Source organism: Sitophilus oryzae, unplaced genomic scaffold (genome assembly GCF_002938485.1).
Source record: "Sitophilus oryzae breed Bouriz unplaced genomic scaffold, Soryzae_2.0 scaffold_1184_pilon_pilon, whole genome shotgun sequence".
NCBI lineage: Eukaryota > Metazoa > Arthropoda > Insecta > Coleoptera > Curculionidae > Sitophilus > Sitophilus oryzae.
In genome coordinates, this window is record NW_022145820.1 from 1,435,971 (window position 1) to 1,454,777 (window position 18,807).

The 18,807-nt window shown below is 34.7% G+C and overlaps 2 protein-coding genes across 2 annotated transcripts; both read left to right on the forward strand.

Annotated features, from left to right (window-relative positions):
* Positions 1–95: 95 nt before the first annotated feature.
* Positions 96–18,807, forward strand: LOC115891517 (propionyl-CoA carboxylase beta chain, mitochondrial-like). Its single transcript, XM_030911993.1, has 9 exons — positions 96–332; positions 393–506; positions 601–873; positions 927–1,046; positions 3,570–3,757; positions 3,828–4,033; positions 7,249–7,457; positions 16,667–16,865; positions 18,002–18,807. The coding sequence occupies exons 1-9, from the start codon at positions 159–161 to the stop codon at positions 18,121–18,123; spliced, it is 1,605 nt and encodes a 534-aa protein (XP_030767853.1). The 5' UTR covers positions 96–158; the 3' UTR covers positions 18,124–18,807.
* On the forward strand, positions 10,039–14,408 carry LOC115891518 (transcription factor Adf-1-like). Its single transcript, XM_030911994.1, has 2 exons — positions 10,039–10,351; positions 13,672–14,408. The coding sequence occupies exons 1-2, from the start codon at positions 10,219–10,221 to the stop codon at positions 14,331–14,333; spliced, it is 795 nt and encodes a 264-aa protein (XP_030767854.1). The 5' UTR covers positions 10,039–10,218; the 3' UTR covers positions 14,334–14,408.

The following is an 18,807-nucleotide window of genomic DNA, read 5'->3' on the forward strand; positions in this document are numbered from 1 at the left end:
GCATAAATATAGAATTTATTTCACACCCTTGGTATATTTTAAGTTGCCTACATAATAAGAAAATGTATAAATTATTTTGAATTATAAATAAATTTATCTTTAAAGATTAGGTCAAAGTTCCTATTATTGTTAAGCTATATAGAAGTATAATAAACAAGATGTTGCTGAAGAATTTTTACAAACTTGTGCTCAGAAGTAAAGGCCCTATAAATTCAAACAGAAATGTGGAAACTGCCGCACACTCGATTAAAATTTTTGAAAAAATCAAACAAAAACGACAAGAAGCTTTGCGTGGGGGTGGTTTAGAAAGAATTGAAAATCAACACAAAAAGGTAAGAAGATAAATACAGATCTATTTACACTTTTACAAATAATTATAATGTGTTTATCAGGGAAAGCTAACCGCTAGAGAAAGAATAGATTTATTTTGTGACGATGAAAGTTTTGTGGAGTATGATATGTTTATGGAACATACTTGTACAGATTTTGGTATGGATAAAAGGAAGGTAAGATACTTAATATTTATAACATCGGTAGGTATATCTAAGTAAATGACTGTAAGATGTTTCTGGATATTACTTAATACACGCTTTTTTATAGTTTCCGGGTGATTCAGTTGTAACTGGTCACGGACTAGTAAATGGTAGACCAGTTTTTATATTTAGCCAGGATGCAACGGTTTTCGGTGGTTCTTTATCAAGTGTCCATGCCAGAAAAATATGTAAAATTATGGATCAAGCCATTTCTGTCGGTGCTCCGGTGGTGGGATTGAACGATTCCGGCGGAGCACGTATTCAAGAAGGCGTAGAATCGCTGGCTGGATACGCAGATATTTTTCAAAAAAATGTCCTGGCTTCCGGTGTTATTCCGCAGGTACGAAAATAATCGATGATTTTATTTTTTTTTGTTGTAAAAAAATGTTTTAGATTTCTTTGATCATGGGACCTTGTGCAGGAGGTGCTGTTTATTCGCCGGCCATAACGGATTTTACGTTTATGGTTGAGGATACTTCGTGCTTGTTTATTACTGGTCCTGATGTAATTAAAGTAAGTCTGTTACAGTAACATGCATAAGCATATTATGCGATCTATCCGTGCAGTAAATAGCTTTTATTACAGATGATCAGCGGCTAAACTTCCATTGATGCGGGTGATGCGGCGCATATCCCTTATTCAAAATGTTGTAATACGTTTTATTTAAAAAAAGTTACTGAGATCTCCCTGAGATAATATTTTAAAATTCTCAGTAAATTTATTCAAATAATTGAATTCCATTTCAATTATTTGAATAACTAAAAACAAACTAATAAAATAACTCAAAATATATTTCAATGGCCCTATCATCATCAACCAGCCTGTGGACGTAGACCTCCCTCAAATCTTTCCACTCTTCTCGGTCCTGTGCCACTTGGATCCAGTTTCCTCTAAATCTCAGTCATCTGGCCATCTTGTCGCAGGTCTGCCTCTTCCTCTGAGAGCATCCTGCCGCCGCCCGCCATTCTAGTATTAGCGTGATCCATCTATCGTCCGTTCTTCTGGCAATATGCCCAGCCCAGTTCCATTTGAGTTTTTTAAGCAGATATAGGTATATCATCTGTTATTCGAGTACGCTGTTTTATAACTGTATTGGGTATCTTGTCTCTTAGATATGTACCAAGCATTGCTCTTTCCATAGCTCGTTGGGCTACACGGATTTTTTCTATGGACTTTTTCGTCAGTGTATGCGCCATATGTAAGTACTGGCATAACGCACTGATGGAACACGTTCCTCTTTAAGCACATTGGGAGTTCTGACTTTTACACATATCTTAGTTTTCCGAATGCTGCCCATATTAGTCCTATTTTTCTTTGTATCTCGCGTGTCTGGTTATCGCGATCAATTGAAGGGGCCAATGCAAAATGTGCCTAAGTCACGAGCAAAATGTGCCTAAGTTTTCGAGAAAAACCCCTTTGAAGTTTTCTTTTCTTTCTGGAAATATTACCTTTGCTAATATTAAGTTGATTTTTTCACACATAATATTTTATTACTATTACACTGAGTGGCTCTAACTGAAATTAAAATTAGTGGGGTACATTCTGAATTAATTTTTTTTTTTTTGAAAATGGACTTAGGCACTTTTTTCTTTGGATTTTATGAAAGTTTAATAAAAACGTCAAAGATTTTTAAAATATTTTCATTTTTAATATTAAAAGATACACAAATAGATTAAGCAACCACCAATTTATCCATAGATATCAGCGTCGGAGTCTACGTTTTCATCCGTTTGATTTTGTAAAGCATCACGTGTAAATGTTGCATTATTTTCGGTTAGAGTTCTTTTGAAAAATTCTGTGTCTGATGTTACAAAGCTAAGCAGGTGCTTAACGTTCTGAAGCTTAGCGATTTTTATTGACAAGTAAGACTCTCCATACGCGAATGTTGGCATTCCTGGTATAAGTCGATTTTGGCCAACTTTATAAAGTTTCATGTCCGTTCCTTCACCATGACAAGTTTCTTTCATCTTTGGGCGATCTCCTTTATAAAACTGTGTGCACATGGCATTTGAAATTCCAGGAAGAGAAGGCTTAAGATGTGGTGGAAGCCGTCCCTTAAAATCTTTTATTTTAATAATACGGTCACCTTCTTTGAGCTTGCCATCTCATCTCAACGAACGCTGGACAAAAACACACTGGACAGCTGGAGAGTATTCTTCTTTTTACAGTTTGCAATCAAATTGACGTAGAATTCTGGATTGTCAACTTTCTCAGTTTTCAGTTTCCTTTTTTTCAATTAGACCGAAGTCTCGATCTATGGGCATCATGCTGTGACCAGGAACGGGGTATAAAATTTGTATGTTCTCAAAAACACCTTTCAAACAAAGCTGATCAAGATACAAAAACATGCCAAAAAGACAAACGAAAACTATGCCAAAAAAATACTATGCCATTGGACTAAGGCGCTTTTTAAAATGAAGTAAAACATTTAAAATACGAAGAAAATGCGCTTAGGCACTTTTTGCATTGGTCCCTTCAATTGTTATTTCATAACAATTGATTTTCGAACATATCGAAATTAATTAAATCAAATTGTTTAAGTGATATGTTCAAAAGTCGATAACTCAGAAACGGTTGGTTTCAGGTACATTTTGTGTATTTCAGTTTTTGCTTAGAATTAAAGAAAGCATTGAAATATGCAATAATGTACAGGGATTATATTCTATTTAAAAAAATGAAACTTTGATGTGCCACGACTTTATGACCGACCCTGTATACATAAATTTATTACTAGCCAATAGAACTTTAAAAACCCTATAATTTTTGTATTTAACTTTTTGCGTTTCCATACATATAACAGCTACCCTGTATATTCTAATAGTGCTATGAAGAATTTGGGGGAAATGGACTCTTCTGTATTAAAAGAGGAGTACGACAATGGCCCTATGAAATCCAGTAAATATTTTTAAAATTATATGCCACCATTGCCTGCATATATTTTGTAAATGCCTAGATACATGTTTTGTTTTTATTGTAAAAATAAAAAATCAGAAATTAACATATGTATTGAGAAAAATACAGTTTATGATATTTTAGTCCGTTACTAATGAAGACGTGACGTCACAAGAGTTGGGTGGGTCAAAAGTTCATACAGAAGTGTCTGGAGTGGCACACAGATCCTTCGAAAATGATATTGATGCTCTTCTACAACTTCGCGAGTTTATGGGATTCTTGCCACAATCTAACCAAAGTCCCGTTCCTATTAGAGCATGCGACGATGCATGGTAAATTCTGCTAAATTTAATAATAAAAGCGTTAAATTTAATAACATTATATTTACTATATTTTTTTTAGTGATTCAGATGTTCCAGTTTTGGAAACTGTTATTCCTCCAGTAACAACAGCGCCCTACGACATGCTCGATATTATTTTAGCTATAGTGGATGAGAGAGATTTTTTCGAAATAATGCCAAAATATGCTAGAAATATAATTGTCGGATTCGCTAGAATGAACGGGAGGACAGTTGGTATAGTAGCTAATCAACCAAAAGTAGCAGCAGGTAAGTGAAGCTTGTAGAATGTAATCAATTTTTGTCAGTTTTCATTCTACTGTAAAGCCGGTACGAAAAAAGTTAGCCAACTCGCAGCTTACAGACTATAATAAACAAAACATTAGGAATATACAGGGTGTCCCAGAAATAAGTGCAAGTATTTTAAGGGGTGGTAGATCTCGATAAAAGAAACATATTTTCTCTTTATCGTTTTTCAAATAAGTTCCAAATAAGGAAGTTATTTTACTTCGAAATAATATGCGTAATAATATGCGTAATTCCGAGCGCAATTCCAAAAAAAAATGATTTTTTGCTAAAATTTTGAGAACCACTAAATCATTTCTAGATTTTCTTTCTTGTAAATTTAATCTAATACCTATGTTACCATATTCTCAAGAAATTATGTTTTTTAACTAAAAATTAAAAAATTTCCAATTTTTTTTTGGCGAAAAAAACCTCATAGGCTTGTTTCTGGGGTTGAACTATACTACCAGTTAAAATACTTGCAGTTATTTCTGGGACACCCTAATATCACATAAACGTTTAGCCACGTGATTAAGCTTGCTGATCGGCACACTGTGGCCCACTTTTACATATTTTATTTTAATCAAAATATTTTAGGACATCCACACATCTAACCCAACCTAAACAAAAATAAATTAATTATAAATGTATAAACAGTTATTATTTATTTCAACAAAACTCACCTCCTTAACAGCACTTAAGGGACATAAAGGGACGACACATTACTACCGCTTTCCCGGTCAAAATATTAAGGCGCGTATTCATCTGAGCACGAACGCGAACGAGGCAAGGCGAGCATACGAATGTGGACGGGTCTCCGAGGGGGATGGAGTAAAAATTCCTAATGGGAATTTTTCCTACTGCGCGAGATTTCTAATTCTCGCCCGACCTACTCGGTTCGGCCGTCATCGGCATGGATTGAAATCCTTGAGATGTACATTTTACATGAAATGAAGGAAAAAAACGTGTTAAATTTGTCAACGTCGCTCCTCGCAGTCGCTATCGAGAGTTGAGACTCGAAAAGTTAGAGGCTGGCCAGGTGCTCCATACGTTAAGTTAGAAAGTGATATAAAAATAAAATGTTATAATTATGCAGACGCATTAATAAGGAAATTTTTTCAAAATATTTCGAATTTATTCATGAACTTTAAGCCGGTCAAAATAAAGCATGGAAGTTGGTATTATATGAAATGGTTTATTATAAAATATAAATGTATGATAAAATAAAATAAATCAAACTGTAGTCCCTCTGGTATTCTAGTGACTGCGAATTGCGGGTGGCTGGTGAAAAACTGCTACTGAAGGTGAGCGTAGGTATACCTACACCTACCTATAAACAAAAAAATGTATGAGTAATGAATTTAACAACACCGTCAAATTAAAGATTGGGTAAAATACATTACATATTATTATTTAAAACAATATCTACCCAAAGTGAATATAATTTAAAATGTTAATAATCTTATTTTAATTATTAAGTCTAGTAAAGAAATGTGTCTTTTCCATTTTAAAAAAGGTACATATCAAGTACATACCTTTTTGTTCTATTGTAACTATGGTAACTAACTAGACACCATTTTGCCACCGTTGCTGCTCGAACGGCTCGAACTACTAGAAATCACCTTCTTGGCAATAATCTGTAAAAATATATAGATAAAAATTTACGTTACACATTATTCATTACGAATTAAAATTATAATTCATTTTAAATTATTTGGGGAGCCAACTACTGTCAAAACTATAACACCGAAACAGAGACCGAGGTACTTATTTTTACTTACCGCTAGTATATTCCACTATTATTATTTTCACATCTATATCTTCATATAATTGCGGATCCAATCGGAGTTGGATTATCCAGCTGCCAGTACTTGTCCTCCACTTTTTGAGGATCTGAAAGTATTTTATTACAAATTAATTAATTACCTTGCACTTAAATACATGCTAATCAAGTTATAAGTAAACCGAAACATTATGGATACTGAATATTTTGTTTTTTTAATACATAGCTACAAAAGATAAGCACAAATGAAATTTCCTACCTTCTGGCTTCCTTTTTAAATAATCCTTCCATTTTCAATTCACAATAATTCACTCCGTTCAGTAACGAAGAATAATTCACTCTGTCTGATATACTTACGAAAATATGAGAATACTGGCAACAGTGTTTTTTACTTTCCGAAGACGTTCGGACGCAATCGTAATATTAGGAAAAAGTAGAATTAGGAAATTCTTGGCGCTCCCCTCCGAGGAGCGGCAAACTGCCTCGGTTAGATCCGAGGCTGTTCGGCTGCCATCCGTAGCGAGTCGGTACATCAAAGGGAACTTGAGTACCATTCGGTTCGATGTGGACGGCAATTTTGTATTTTTGCCTCGCGCCTCCGTTTAAATCTTTAATTCGTTAAATTTGTTTTGGTTCATGTGTTTTTGTCATAATAAAGTTGCAGTATGAACTGGAGTAATGAAAAAACGTTAATTTTAATTAAAGAATATGAAAAGCGACCCATTTTATGGAAAAAAGATCATCAACTTTACTATGATGTTATAAAAAAAGAGGATGCCTGGGGCGAACTTGCAGATGTTTTGGAAGAAAAGGTTGACGTATTAAGGAAACTCTTAAATCATCACCTGTCGTGTTTCTTTATCTGCCGACAGTGCCGCACGCCGCACGGCCGTGGATCGGTGCCTCGTTCGCTATCCCGCCTGATTTCAATTTGCGGTTTTCAAAGGTTAAACGAGGCATTCGTTCTGCCTCGCCTTGCCTCGCCTTGTCTCGTTCGCGTTCGTGCTCAGATGAATACGCGCCTTTATAATAAAGTGGCGATGAGTTTTTTACGGCTATTAAGTTATCTTGTACACTTCGCACTAAAAGAGGTTCTAAAAAGAACAACGTTCGACTGCAAGGTCTGCTAGTAAAAAAAATTAAGCTTAAAGTATCACAACACTATTTATTTAAACCAAAAACACGTAATACAAAACTAAATTGTGAATAAAACAAATGACAATGTTAGGAAATAAATAAATAAATGTGAGAATTAGACATATTTTACAGCAGAGCTACCACCTGAATCCCCAGCGGCAAATTTAAATTTCAGTTGTCAGCCCGGCGTCCAATATATCCATGGTTGGCAACAATGAATTTAAAAATCGCGCCCTCGGTTAACGCAACTAAAAGTTTAATCTATTAATCTTGTTTGCAGGATGTTTAGATATCAATGCTTCTGTAAAGGCAGCTAGGTTTGTCCGATTCTGTGACGCCTTTAATATTTCACTCATAACTCTAGTGGATGTTCCCGGATTCCTGCCTGGAGTTCATCAGGAGCACAACGGTTGTATTCGCCATGGCGCCAAGTTGCTATTCGCCTATGCGGAGGCCACCGTTCCCAAATTAACCGTAATTACGAGGAAAGTGAGTACTGTACTCTTAGTAGAGATACTGATAGTAGCAAAGAGATATTGTTAGGTACATACCGATCTGATCATCGAAACTGGGTGGTCTCGATTTTAACGCGTAAGACAGTGTAGTAGACTGCTTGATAACAAATTAAACATGTGCAAAAAACTATATCTTATAGAAGATTTTGTGTTGAATTTGAGGGATATCATCGGAAACATTATTAATTTGGAAGAAAGGCGGCAACAAGCGGCCGAAAATAATAATATTTTGGTGCAGTCTACTGGTCGCAGCGACCAGCCAAAGGCTAGGTCCTGTGGCTAGGTCGTTAATGTGCGTTGTTTCATTAGATTTAATGGTATTACAGGTAGCAGCGACCTGGTCGTCAATGATTCAAATTTGATCCCTTAACCACTTATATGTGCCACTTACTTGTGATCTGTACCAAAAATCCGTTACGCTGCTCTAATCGCCGACGAAAATAAATTGTTATACGTCAGTGTAATCTGTCAATAGATAAACTGATAAGGTGGCAGATATCAAGAAAAATATATATTAACTGATGAAAAGGTCAAAAAATGTAATTTTATTGAACGAGGAATCATAATCTAGTTTCTGTCTTTGAGTTATATATTAGTACATAGATAGAGTACATACACACAAGTAACTCTACTAAAAAAACTAAATTACATCTTTTAACGTTCATTAACTACATGTAAACTACTTTGACAACCTACGGTAATTACATTCGATTGCTAAAAAATGTCTAAACTTATTGATATTACCATTTAAAAAGCATCCTATAAATAAGAAGGCTAATTTTGATAGAAACATGTAATACAGAAGTTTGTTATTTAATTAAAATATTGTACATTCATAAAACTAATGGATAACACAATGTATTAAAATTATTATAAAATACGAAAACTCAACACAACCAAAGTAGAAATTTCGGTAAAAATATAAAATATCTTATAAGATTTTAATCACCTAGTTAGTAATCTTGGTCAAGACTTTGTAGAAGGTTTAAATAATATGACGTGGATGTTACATTTAGAGCCATATTTCTTCTCTTTTATGAAATACATATTTATATGTGTTTTCTAAAGCTTCAACTTATTAAAACCTTACCTCAAACCTGCTTCAAACCTTGGCATTTGAAAGTTACATAAACTACACCCTCTATGTCGATTAACTACATGTAATATATGTAGGTTATATAGTTTTTAAGAGTAATATGTAGTTTTCCGAACCCTGCCCTCAACGCACGCCCCTATGTTAAGGGTTCATATATAGTAGGTAATATTATAAGGTGCAAGGTTTCTTCTCATATGATTTACTGACGCGTTCGAATAAAGCTTGATTTTCATGCGTCCGTTATCCGTTGATACGATGCGATGGTCCGACGGTGCTCTGATTGGTCATAGCGTTTTCGCGCCACTTCATCCGTAATTTTTTTACTCCGGCCGGTCAACAGAGCAAGATCGTCCGATAACGGATGTTTTGATACTTTTTTGACCAATTTAATCTGACCTTAATAAAAACATAATAGTACAAGAGCAACTCCGGGAAAACGAGAATTTTAATATATCTTTTGCTATGCTCTCCTGGCCAAAGCGTGGGCCGTCTGGCTGCCGATAGACTATTGCGGTTCACTACTGCGCATCACATCTGTACAGAGTATCCCATTTTCGTGTATTTTATGGGATTTCTCGTTTATGAGTAGAGATACAATGGTAATATGCAAGAGAAACTAAATATGCTACACCTATGTTTGTCCTAGTCTCCTTAGTTCCTGAAATACAGGGCAAATTTATGATGCGCAGTAGTGAACAGATGTGGAATATAGATATGATGCGCACTAGTGAACGCAACGTCTACCGGCAGCCAGACGGTCCGCACTCTGTTCAGGAGAGCATAACAAGAGATATATTAAAGAACCAGCTTTCTTAAAATTCTCTCTCGAGTTGCTAGCTCCTAGACTACTTATAAGTAAAACAGGGAAATCGTTATGGAAATAAAAATATAAAATGGCACCAATCACAAACAAATCGTAAATCCGATTAACGGAGGCATGAAAATGCAATAAATTTAAAAACTGCGTAATTTTCTAACCTATCGAAGTCTTTAAATTCAACCAATAAAATCAATATCGTATCATCGTATCGTCGGATAACGGATGTACAAATACGTTTAAATAAAATATACGACGGCCTCCCCATAAGAGCAATGAGAGGATTTACGTCCCAGTATTGAAGGACAGAAAATCGAGTCGAATGGTTTCAAGACATAAGTTCATCCTTGTTTAGTCAAACCTCCTACAACAGAAGGATAAACTTATGTAGGAAATGCATTGAAATTCTATACCCATCCTTCAATACGGGACAGGAATTTAAGCGGTACCGTCCGTATATTTTATTTAAACGTATTTGGTAAGATGCAAGGTTCGCCTTCATATGATTTTCTGACGCGTTCGAAAAACGCGCAAAATCCCCACTTGGGCTCCCCTACTATTAGCCGAACCGAAGCGCAACGAGCAGAACGAAAATAATACCGGTCGAAATAAAAGTATACAATTCAAACTAGGCGCGCCCACTGCGCCGAACGGAAGCGAAGCGTCCGTTTCGTTACCGAGCACGCGAATTCCATCGGAAATGTTCTGCTGCCTGTCGCGTCTCAACCTTCGATCTTCGGTCTGAACGATATAAAAACCAAAACAGAACGTTCGACTACACTTGAGCGTAGAAATAAAATAGTGCTGGCCGTTGCAAGCAAAATGGAGGACGAGACACTGATTTTATTAGTGCAATCGTACAGAGAATTATATGACGTGAGCAACAAAAACTATCATAATCATCAGAGAAGGGACAGCATTTGGGAAGAAATAAGTAAAGAAATAGGATATTCAGGTATGTATTTACTTTTTTTTGTTTCCTACAAGAAACAGTATTAGAAATTTAAATTATACCGTGCTGGTAACTCTTACTTTTGGGTCGGTATTTATACCGGGTGCGTCTCAAAAGTGGCTCACCCCCTATAACTTTTTTATTTTTTCAGTTTAAAAAAAAAACGAAATTTCGTATGTTATTATATGACATAAATTAGGATTGATTGGCGTATTCAATTGATTTCGCTCACTTCCTGTTTCACCGGAAATGACTACAACTTTTGATTTTTGAATGGCACCCATGGCATTTTTTTACTTTATTCGATAGAAAATGAAACTCTCAGGGTGCATCCACATTATCCTAAAAAAAAGCGGAACGGCGCGACGTCTCCGCGTAACGACCTTGAATGTATTCCCAACAATTCTATTGGCTGAAAAATTTATCTGTCAGAAATTTTATCTGTCAAATTCATCTGTCAAAAATTTCAGCCAATAGAATTACTGGAAATCTATTCGAGATCGTTACGCCGTTCCGCTGTTTCTAGGATGCTATGGATGCACCCTGAATAGAATGAAGAATGTCAACAACTTGTCAACAATAGATTGACGTATGACATTTTCACATATGGCTTATTTGAAATTCTATAACACAACATACGGTACGTATATTACACAACATACGGTTCATAACGACAGGACAAGACACGAAAAACATTAGACGATCAGATATATTTTTCAAAGGCTCCTTTATTAAAAATTAGTGTTCTTAACACAACCATGGTAACCACTCTAGATTTAAATTTAAAATACGATTTTTTAAGCGAGAATGTCAAAAGTTGACCTATGATATGTCATTCTACTCAGAGTGTCATTTTCTATCGAATAAAGTAAAAAAAATACTGAGCGTGTCATTTAAAAATCAAAAGTTGTAGTAATTTCCGGTGAAACAGGAAGTGTCAATCAATTATAATTTATGTCATATAGTAATATACCAAATATCGTTTTTTTTATTTGAAAAAATAAAAAGGCTTTAGGGGTGAGCCACTTTTGAGACGCACCCGGTATATGTGGAAGTGAATCGCTTAGCGATCTTATTAAGTCGGAGTGAGAAAAATGCGACGGTGTGCTGTTGCGGCGCTGCCACATTTGGCAGTTATACAAGTACGCCATTCCGTGTCTAGTGTAATAAAATCACGGTCGAAAGGCGCTTATTTTTAATTTTTTTCGCAAAGAAACCTAGGTACATAAAATCATTAAATGTGTGTCTCTGGACATCTGAATTCGAGTTATAGAATATCGTTAGGGTGACCATTCCTTTTGTAATGAAAAAAGGTCAGTAACTGTGGTAATTTGAAAACTCAACTTAACATACAACACGCAATAACTCAAAAACTACTTTGGATATTGAAATTTTCTTTTTTTTATTTTGAAGTTCGGATCTTTGACAAAATGTGAGTGCAACATTTTTTCAGGGCTGGTAGATCTCGATAAAAGAAACATATTTTCTCTTTGCCGTTTTTCAAATAAGGCCAAAATAACGGAGTTATTTTACTTTGAAAGCTTGTGAGAAAAATATTTTTTGCTTAAATTTTGAGAACCACTGGATATTTTCTGGGTTTTCTTTTTTATAAATTTAATCTTCTACCCATGTTGCCATATTTTCTAGAAATTATCATTACTAAAAATGATAATTCCTTGTAAAAGTAAAGTTTACAAAAAAATTGTTCTCGAAAAAAAAATAAAATGATGTTTCTAGAGTCGAAATACCGTGTGGTGCATCGGGACGCGGGTAATAGGTAATCCCATATAAATTTTGAAAAGGGCAAATATTATCTCCCCAGATGATTATATGCAAAAATTGTAGGTATTAGACTTTTTTGAATTTATTATTAGGCGTTAAAGTTATACTGTCGTCTAGAGCTTTGTTTTATTTGGAACAGGCATCTAAAAGTTATTTGCAAAAATCTACCCCTTCATATTACCACAGATTATACAGATTATAAACTTTGTTTTTTCTTTATTGTTTTTCGTGGTTCCAATTTTCGGAATCGGGTACTAGTTAGGTTACTAGTTTGCGCACGTAGCACACTCACTTATGGCCTGTAAAATTGTGCACAGCGCCTGACCGGCACGGTTATTAGAGAGATATCGGAAAACCGAATAGCGTCATGCAGTATTTACGCGTACCTTATCATGGTTACGATATGCGCGAGTCAATTTTTAACGCAACACCCGCTAATAACGTTACCGCCTGACGTAATTTGCGGTTCAATTACACCAAGCGCTCTTTCTAAATAACCTCTAATAACGTTTAAAAATTGCTTAAATGGGCATGTGCGGGTATTTGACAACCGGAGCCGGCCGGCGAGATCTTTTATTTTAGGTTATGTTTGAATTGTTTTGAATTATTGCTTTAGTTTTATTAGGTAATTTGATATTTAAGTAGCTGGGATTAGTTTTAATTAAATAAATATGGCCCCAAAATATGGATTACACCTCTCCCAATATTAAAGTCCGAATATACATTTTCCCTGGGTTTGACCGGGAATTTGCTTATAAATATGAACAACCGGCTACGTCGCTTCACATCGCGTGGCCGTGGTGTGGCTCCAAATTCGTTCGTTTTAAAAATATTATTAGATTTGGCTATAGGCGCCCTCTGTGTCATTAATAGGGAACTGTCTCATGGAAAACATGCTGTTCCGTAAGCAATGGCCATCTGGATTATGTGTTATCTGTGTTATAAGTTTAAATAGCGGACGCGACGCGAACAGAATTCTTTCGAAGATCCTGTGAAATCCTGGCGAAAGATCCTATGATCTTTTCCTACTGTATCCCCATAAAACGGGAGTCAATGTTTTTCTTTCCTTCACCATGAAAAATATTTAAATTATTGTTATTTTCTTCCTGTTCAATTATCTCTTCACACTTCTCTTCACAATTATCTCTTCAAGTCTTCACACTTCACCTTGTGCTTTTGCTGGTATTTTAAATGTAGCTTTCTCTGGAATGTATTATAAATTTTACTAATTTGAAGGTAGATTTTTGCAAATAACTTTTAAATGACTATTCCAAATGAAACTAAATTCTACAGAAAATAACAACTTTAGCGCCTCTTCAAAAAAGTCTAATACAACTTTTGCATAAAATCATCTGGGGAGATAATATTTGACCTTTTCAAAATTAACATGGGATTTCCTATGTCCCGTGTTCCGATGCACCACACGGTATACTACCCCTAAAAATATTTGCACTTATTTAAGACTCACCCTGTTTAAAGGATTATCACTTTCCCATAAAGCTTTACCCAAATAATCTAAGAAGTATTTTGATATTTTTCAGTTGATGAATGTCGGAGGAAATGGGCAGCATTAAGAGATTGCTACAGGAAAGCTCAGAAAAGTAGGAGAATCAAAAGTGGACAGGCTGCTACCTCCATCAAGCCCTGGCGACTAGAGAAGCAGATGAAATTTTTGAAGGATTTCATAACTGACAGACGTCAAACATCTAATACATGTTCTCAAGAAGATGGCGGCAGTGAGGAAGTCGAAGAAGATCCGGCGAAGGGAAGAAGTCCGAATTCAGAAATACTGTCCAACCCGAATTCTCCGTCAGTGTCAAACCCGTCATCATCTGCTGTTCCCAAACGTCCAACCCAGGGATATAGACCAGCAGGAGAAGTTCTCCAGGACTATAATGAACACAAGAAGATAAAAAAGGATACAAAAAACGAAGGAGACTATTTGCATAAATATTTTCTAGCAGCCGAAGATACGGTTCGCACCTTTCCTGTTCAGCTGCAAATAGAAATTAAGCAAAAGTTTTCTCAACTTTTGCATGAATATGAACTGAAAGCCTTCATGTTGTCGCAAGAATCACTTTCCGTTGTTCATAGTACCCTACCACCTCACCACAACCAGTTACAGTATTCTCAGTTTGATCAATCAGACACAAGTCTTACACCCATTCAATATGATTATTTGAAAGAGGAATCCGACGATTAAGTATTTGTGATGTAGAATACAAATAAATTTACCAGAATTTATCCAAAATTAACAGAATTAGATTTAGAATATAAATAAATTATTTTTTATTATTATTAATTTGAGAATAAATTTACCTTAAGAGAAAGGCAATCTTTTTGTATGCATAGAGCTCCTATATCCTTACAGAGCTGCAAGCTCACAGAAAACTTAAGTCTTTATTTTTATTTAAATCATTTTAATGACTTCAGTCATTTTATTTTAAGTCTTTTTCAAAATGACTTGTGATTTAAATCTTTATTACGAAATAGAAAAGGATTTAAGTCTTTTTAGAAAATTCATTAATCATTAAAAAGGTTTAAGTTCTTTTATAAAAGGCTTTTTCAGATATTTATATATTTTTATGATACATACATACTGCCATTACTCGCTGACGAGTATTTGACACGCATCATAAAATGGTTACGCAAGGCGTTTTCTTTTATGAGCTTTCCTGTGACTGAAAAGCCCGATACGTGATGTTATCTGTCTACCGCACTCCGGACATTCAAAAATCTCATTGCTTTGTTGCCTCTTTACTTTTTGATTGTCGCTGTTAACTGAGTTTACAATTCTTCTCCATTCCGTTCTATTGTGAGCTGCTTATTCTTCCCAATCATTCTGCTTGTCAATTCCCTTTAAGTTTTCGTGAAAAATATCCTTGTACCTTTTGAATTGTCGACCCGGCCTGCTCACCGTAAAGCAGAGATTTTGGTATGCGGTTTTCTTGCATTCTGCATACGTGACCAGCCCATCTTAAGCGGGACTTTGTAATCATGACTTCAATACTCTCGCAGTTAGCTTTTTCAAGGACCAATACGTTTGAGACATGATGAAACCATTTGATTCCTAAGAGTTGTCTAAGATGTCTCTGTTGCAACTTGTTTAGTGCGTCCATGTGTCGGCGGTACGGCACCCAGGTTTCGCTTCCATATAACATGGTGGGAATTATTATTGCTCGGTACACTGCAAGTTTCGTTTTTGTGATCAAGTCATGATTGTAGAAAACCCTGTCTTTTAATTACCAGAATGCTCGTGAGGCGCTGCTAATCCTGTGCTGAATTTCAGAGTCGATATTGGCCTTTTCCGAAATCAAACTACCGATGTAATTGAATTCCGCTACATATTCTAATAGTTCTCCGATTTTTATAGCATTGTTGTGATCTTCCGGGGGGGGGTGCACATGGTTTTAGTTTTATCGATGTTCAGCTTAAGTCGTAAAGCCTCATATGCCCATGTATATGTGTTCAACATTTCTTGTAACGTATTTGCAACTAGAGCACAGTCATCAGCGTATTGAATAAGTGATATATGATAAATTTTATATATTATGATAAATTTTTAACTGCAGCATTCTTTTTTCAATTGTAGCCAAGCAGCAGAATAAAAAAAACAATGCTCAATACCACTAGCAAATACAACGCATTTTGACTATTTGTCGTGTTACGCGTGCGTTGCGAGCCTGTTGTCTTTCTAGTAAATGCCCGACTCCCGTTATGTAGCCCGAATGACGAACGAAAGGAATTTATCTCAAATATATTGGAGAGTACCTTAAAATCCTCCAGCCCTTAGCTTATGTCATCGATATATTACATAGTGATCAAAAACAATCACCCCTTTTTAATAGACATGTATTCAATGACTTCTAAACTGTAATGGTAATAAGTACTACAAGATTAGTTAAATCTTATAAAAAAACACATATTTTTGCCTTTCTAGATGTTCTGAAAATTAACCGTTTTATTTTATGTGGTTTTAGTCTCATCTGTACCAACAATAAATTAATAGTATGATATTAGCAAGAAAATCGCTAAAAGTGGTAATTGGTAATACAAGAAAATTAATCAAAATAAAATTATACTAAATCACCACAATACACCAAAACACTTTTACTTTTACACTGGACGCGCGTTTCGCTAACCATGTTAGCATCATCAGCAGATGATTATAAACTAAAGTACAATCTACAAGTTGAGCGTTTATATACTCGCCCAGTAGGTACCGAGTGGGCGTGGCAAAATCTAGCCAACCGAGTCAGAGCCAACTGAGCGTAACAGTTAATTTTCGCCACTAGAGTAGTAGGAACAAAGAACTTGAAGGAATTGGACCGTTGACTCTGTTCATACTATCTTTACATTTATTAATTCTGATGCTTTCATATGCATCTAATTGCCTAGAAAATTAATATTAACTATGTTGTCACAAGAATCACATGACTAATATAAAATTTATACAAGATTTACTATAGAACCTTTTATTTATTAATTATTAATTTAGTAATAATTTCTGTATTACATACTATTATATCTATTTAGGCTTATGGAGGAGCGTACATCACTTCCAGTTCCAAGCATCTACGTGGTGATGTAAATTACGCCTGGCCATCTGCAGAAGTAGCAGTTATGGGTGCTAAAAGCGCAGCTAGTGTCTTGTATAAAGGAAAATCTAACGTAGATGAACTGGAAAAAGAGTACATTGATAAATTTACCAGTCCATTTTCAGCAGCTCAAAAAGGTAATTTTTCGGGTAATTTATTATTTGATAAATGTAATCCTCAATCCTCAGTAGACCAAATTATCTCAATACTTTAGTGCCAATGATTTTTTACAGGTGTTTTATTTAATATTTTTAAACTTTATTCATCTATAAATTATGTCTCAGAAATACCGTATGATGATAAAAAAACGGCGTCAAATAGGCTGGGGAATGACAATCGATGATAATTTTGGCGAGGTCAATTTCTAGACGTCATTTACTAAAAATTGACTAAATATTTGGCAAAAATTACCACCACGTGAAAACATTAATTATAGGAAAATTAAAAAAGAATAGAAAGTTTCCAGACACACAAAATCTATTTCCAAAAAATTAGTTTTTCTCGAATATTAAACGACACCATTTACAAATCCTTTTACTCAATATAAAAATAAATTACAACCTTCTTAAAGCCAACTGGCAGTAACCACCATTTAAAAATATAGAAAAGTAGGAGCTAAAGACGTCTAGGACTTGACCTCGCCAAAATTATCATCGATTGTCATTCCCCAGCCGTATTTGACGGTGTTTTTTTTTTTTCGATCGTATGGTATATTCAACTTATGGAGTATAGAGAGAAAGAGAACTATCTTCGTGTATTTAAAAATAGTTATAAAATAGGGAAGACTTGAGATGGCGCTGCCTGTAGCAAAAACCTAAAATTTAAAATATGCGCCGAAAATTTTTAGAACAGGAAATTATTCAAAAGAGATCCATATTTGACGTAAAGGCGCGGATTTAAAAAAAAATACAAATTTTATTATCATGTCACAGCAATAGACTCTGGGCCTCTAATATATAAAAATAATTGCTTTATATTCTAAAAAATAAAAACAAAGCTTTTTGGGTAATGTTGTGTTATGTTACTTATATTCCCTTATCTATGGTTACTTTTTATTTTTTAGATTGATGCGTCATTAGCGCCACTGGTTACTCCACACATGTGGTTATTTGGTGAACCCTTATTCTTCCCATTTTTGTGACCACTTTTTCAAATACAGTCCCATAAGAGATATTTCTTCTCATCTCTAAACTCCATAATTCAACTGTATAACGAGCCAATCATAATAATTAGTTATATTAATATCATTATCTTTTTCTCGGTGAAATATCAGGATATGTTGATGACATCATTGAGCCTAGGACAACTAGATGGAGATTATGCAGAGACCTGGACCTTCTGGAAACGAAAAAACTTACCAATCCGCCTAAAAAACATGGAAATATTCCGTTATAAATCACTATACCGCACATCTATTTTTTATTTAATCGATATAAAAGTTCAAATATATTAAAGTTTATTGAAGGAATATTTTTCAATCAACGATATTAATAAATCATCTCAGCTTTTATATGCTATGCTTATAATACGCTAAATCATAAGATCGTTTTATCTTATCATTAGATTTAATCGTTAGATATATTTTATAACATAATTTAATTAGCTTGTTGGTTGCGAAATGATTTTCTTTAAGAACATATACACACAAAGAAGTCAAAGAATTTAGGGACCATTCCTTAGAGACTTTATTCTTCTTATGGAGCTTAGGGACAAAAATATTTAGTTTTATATGCGTAAAATCTGATGGATCGACTATTTCTATGTAAACTATTATTTAGTTTTGAAAGCAAATGCTAATACATATAATTTATAAAGCCTGTAAATGAATATGCGCCAAAGAATAGTGAAGCTTATTTGAAGGTGTGTAGATGGAACTAATCAAATCGAGTTTATAGTTATGAAAAACCCTTTATTTTTAAACAAGATAACAAACAAAACATAATATTTTTTTTTGGATTTGTGACTATCTGTTATTGCTATTTAAATATAAATGTTGTAAGAAAAATATTTTTTAAAATATGTAGTTTATAAATGTCGGAGGACAACGGTCTCAATTTAAAAAAAATACACATTTTTTTT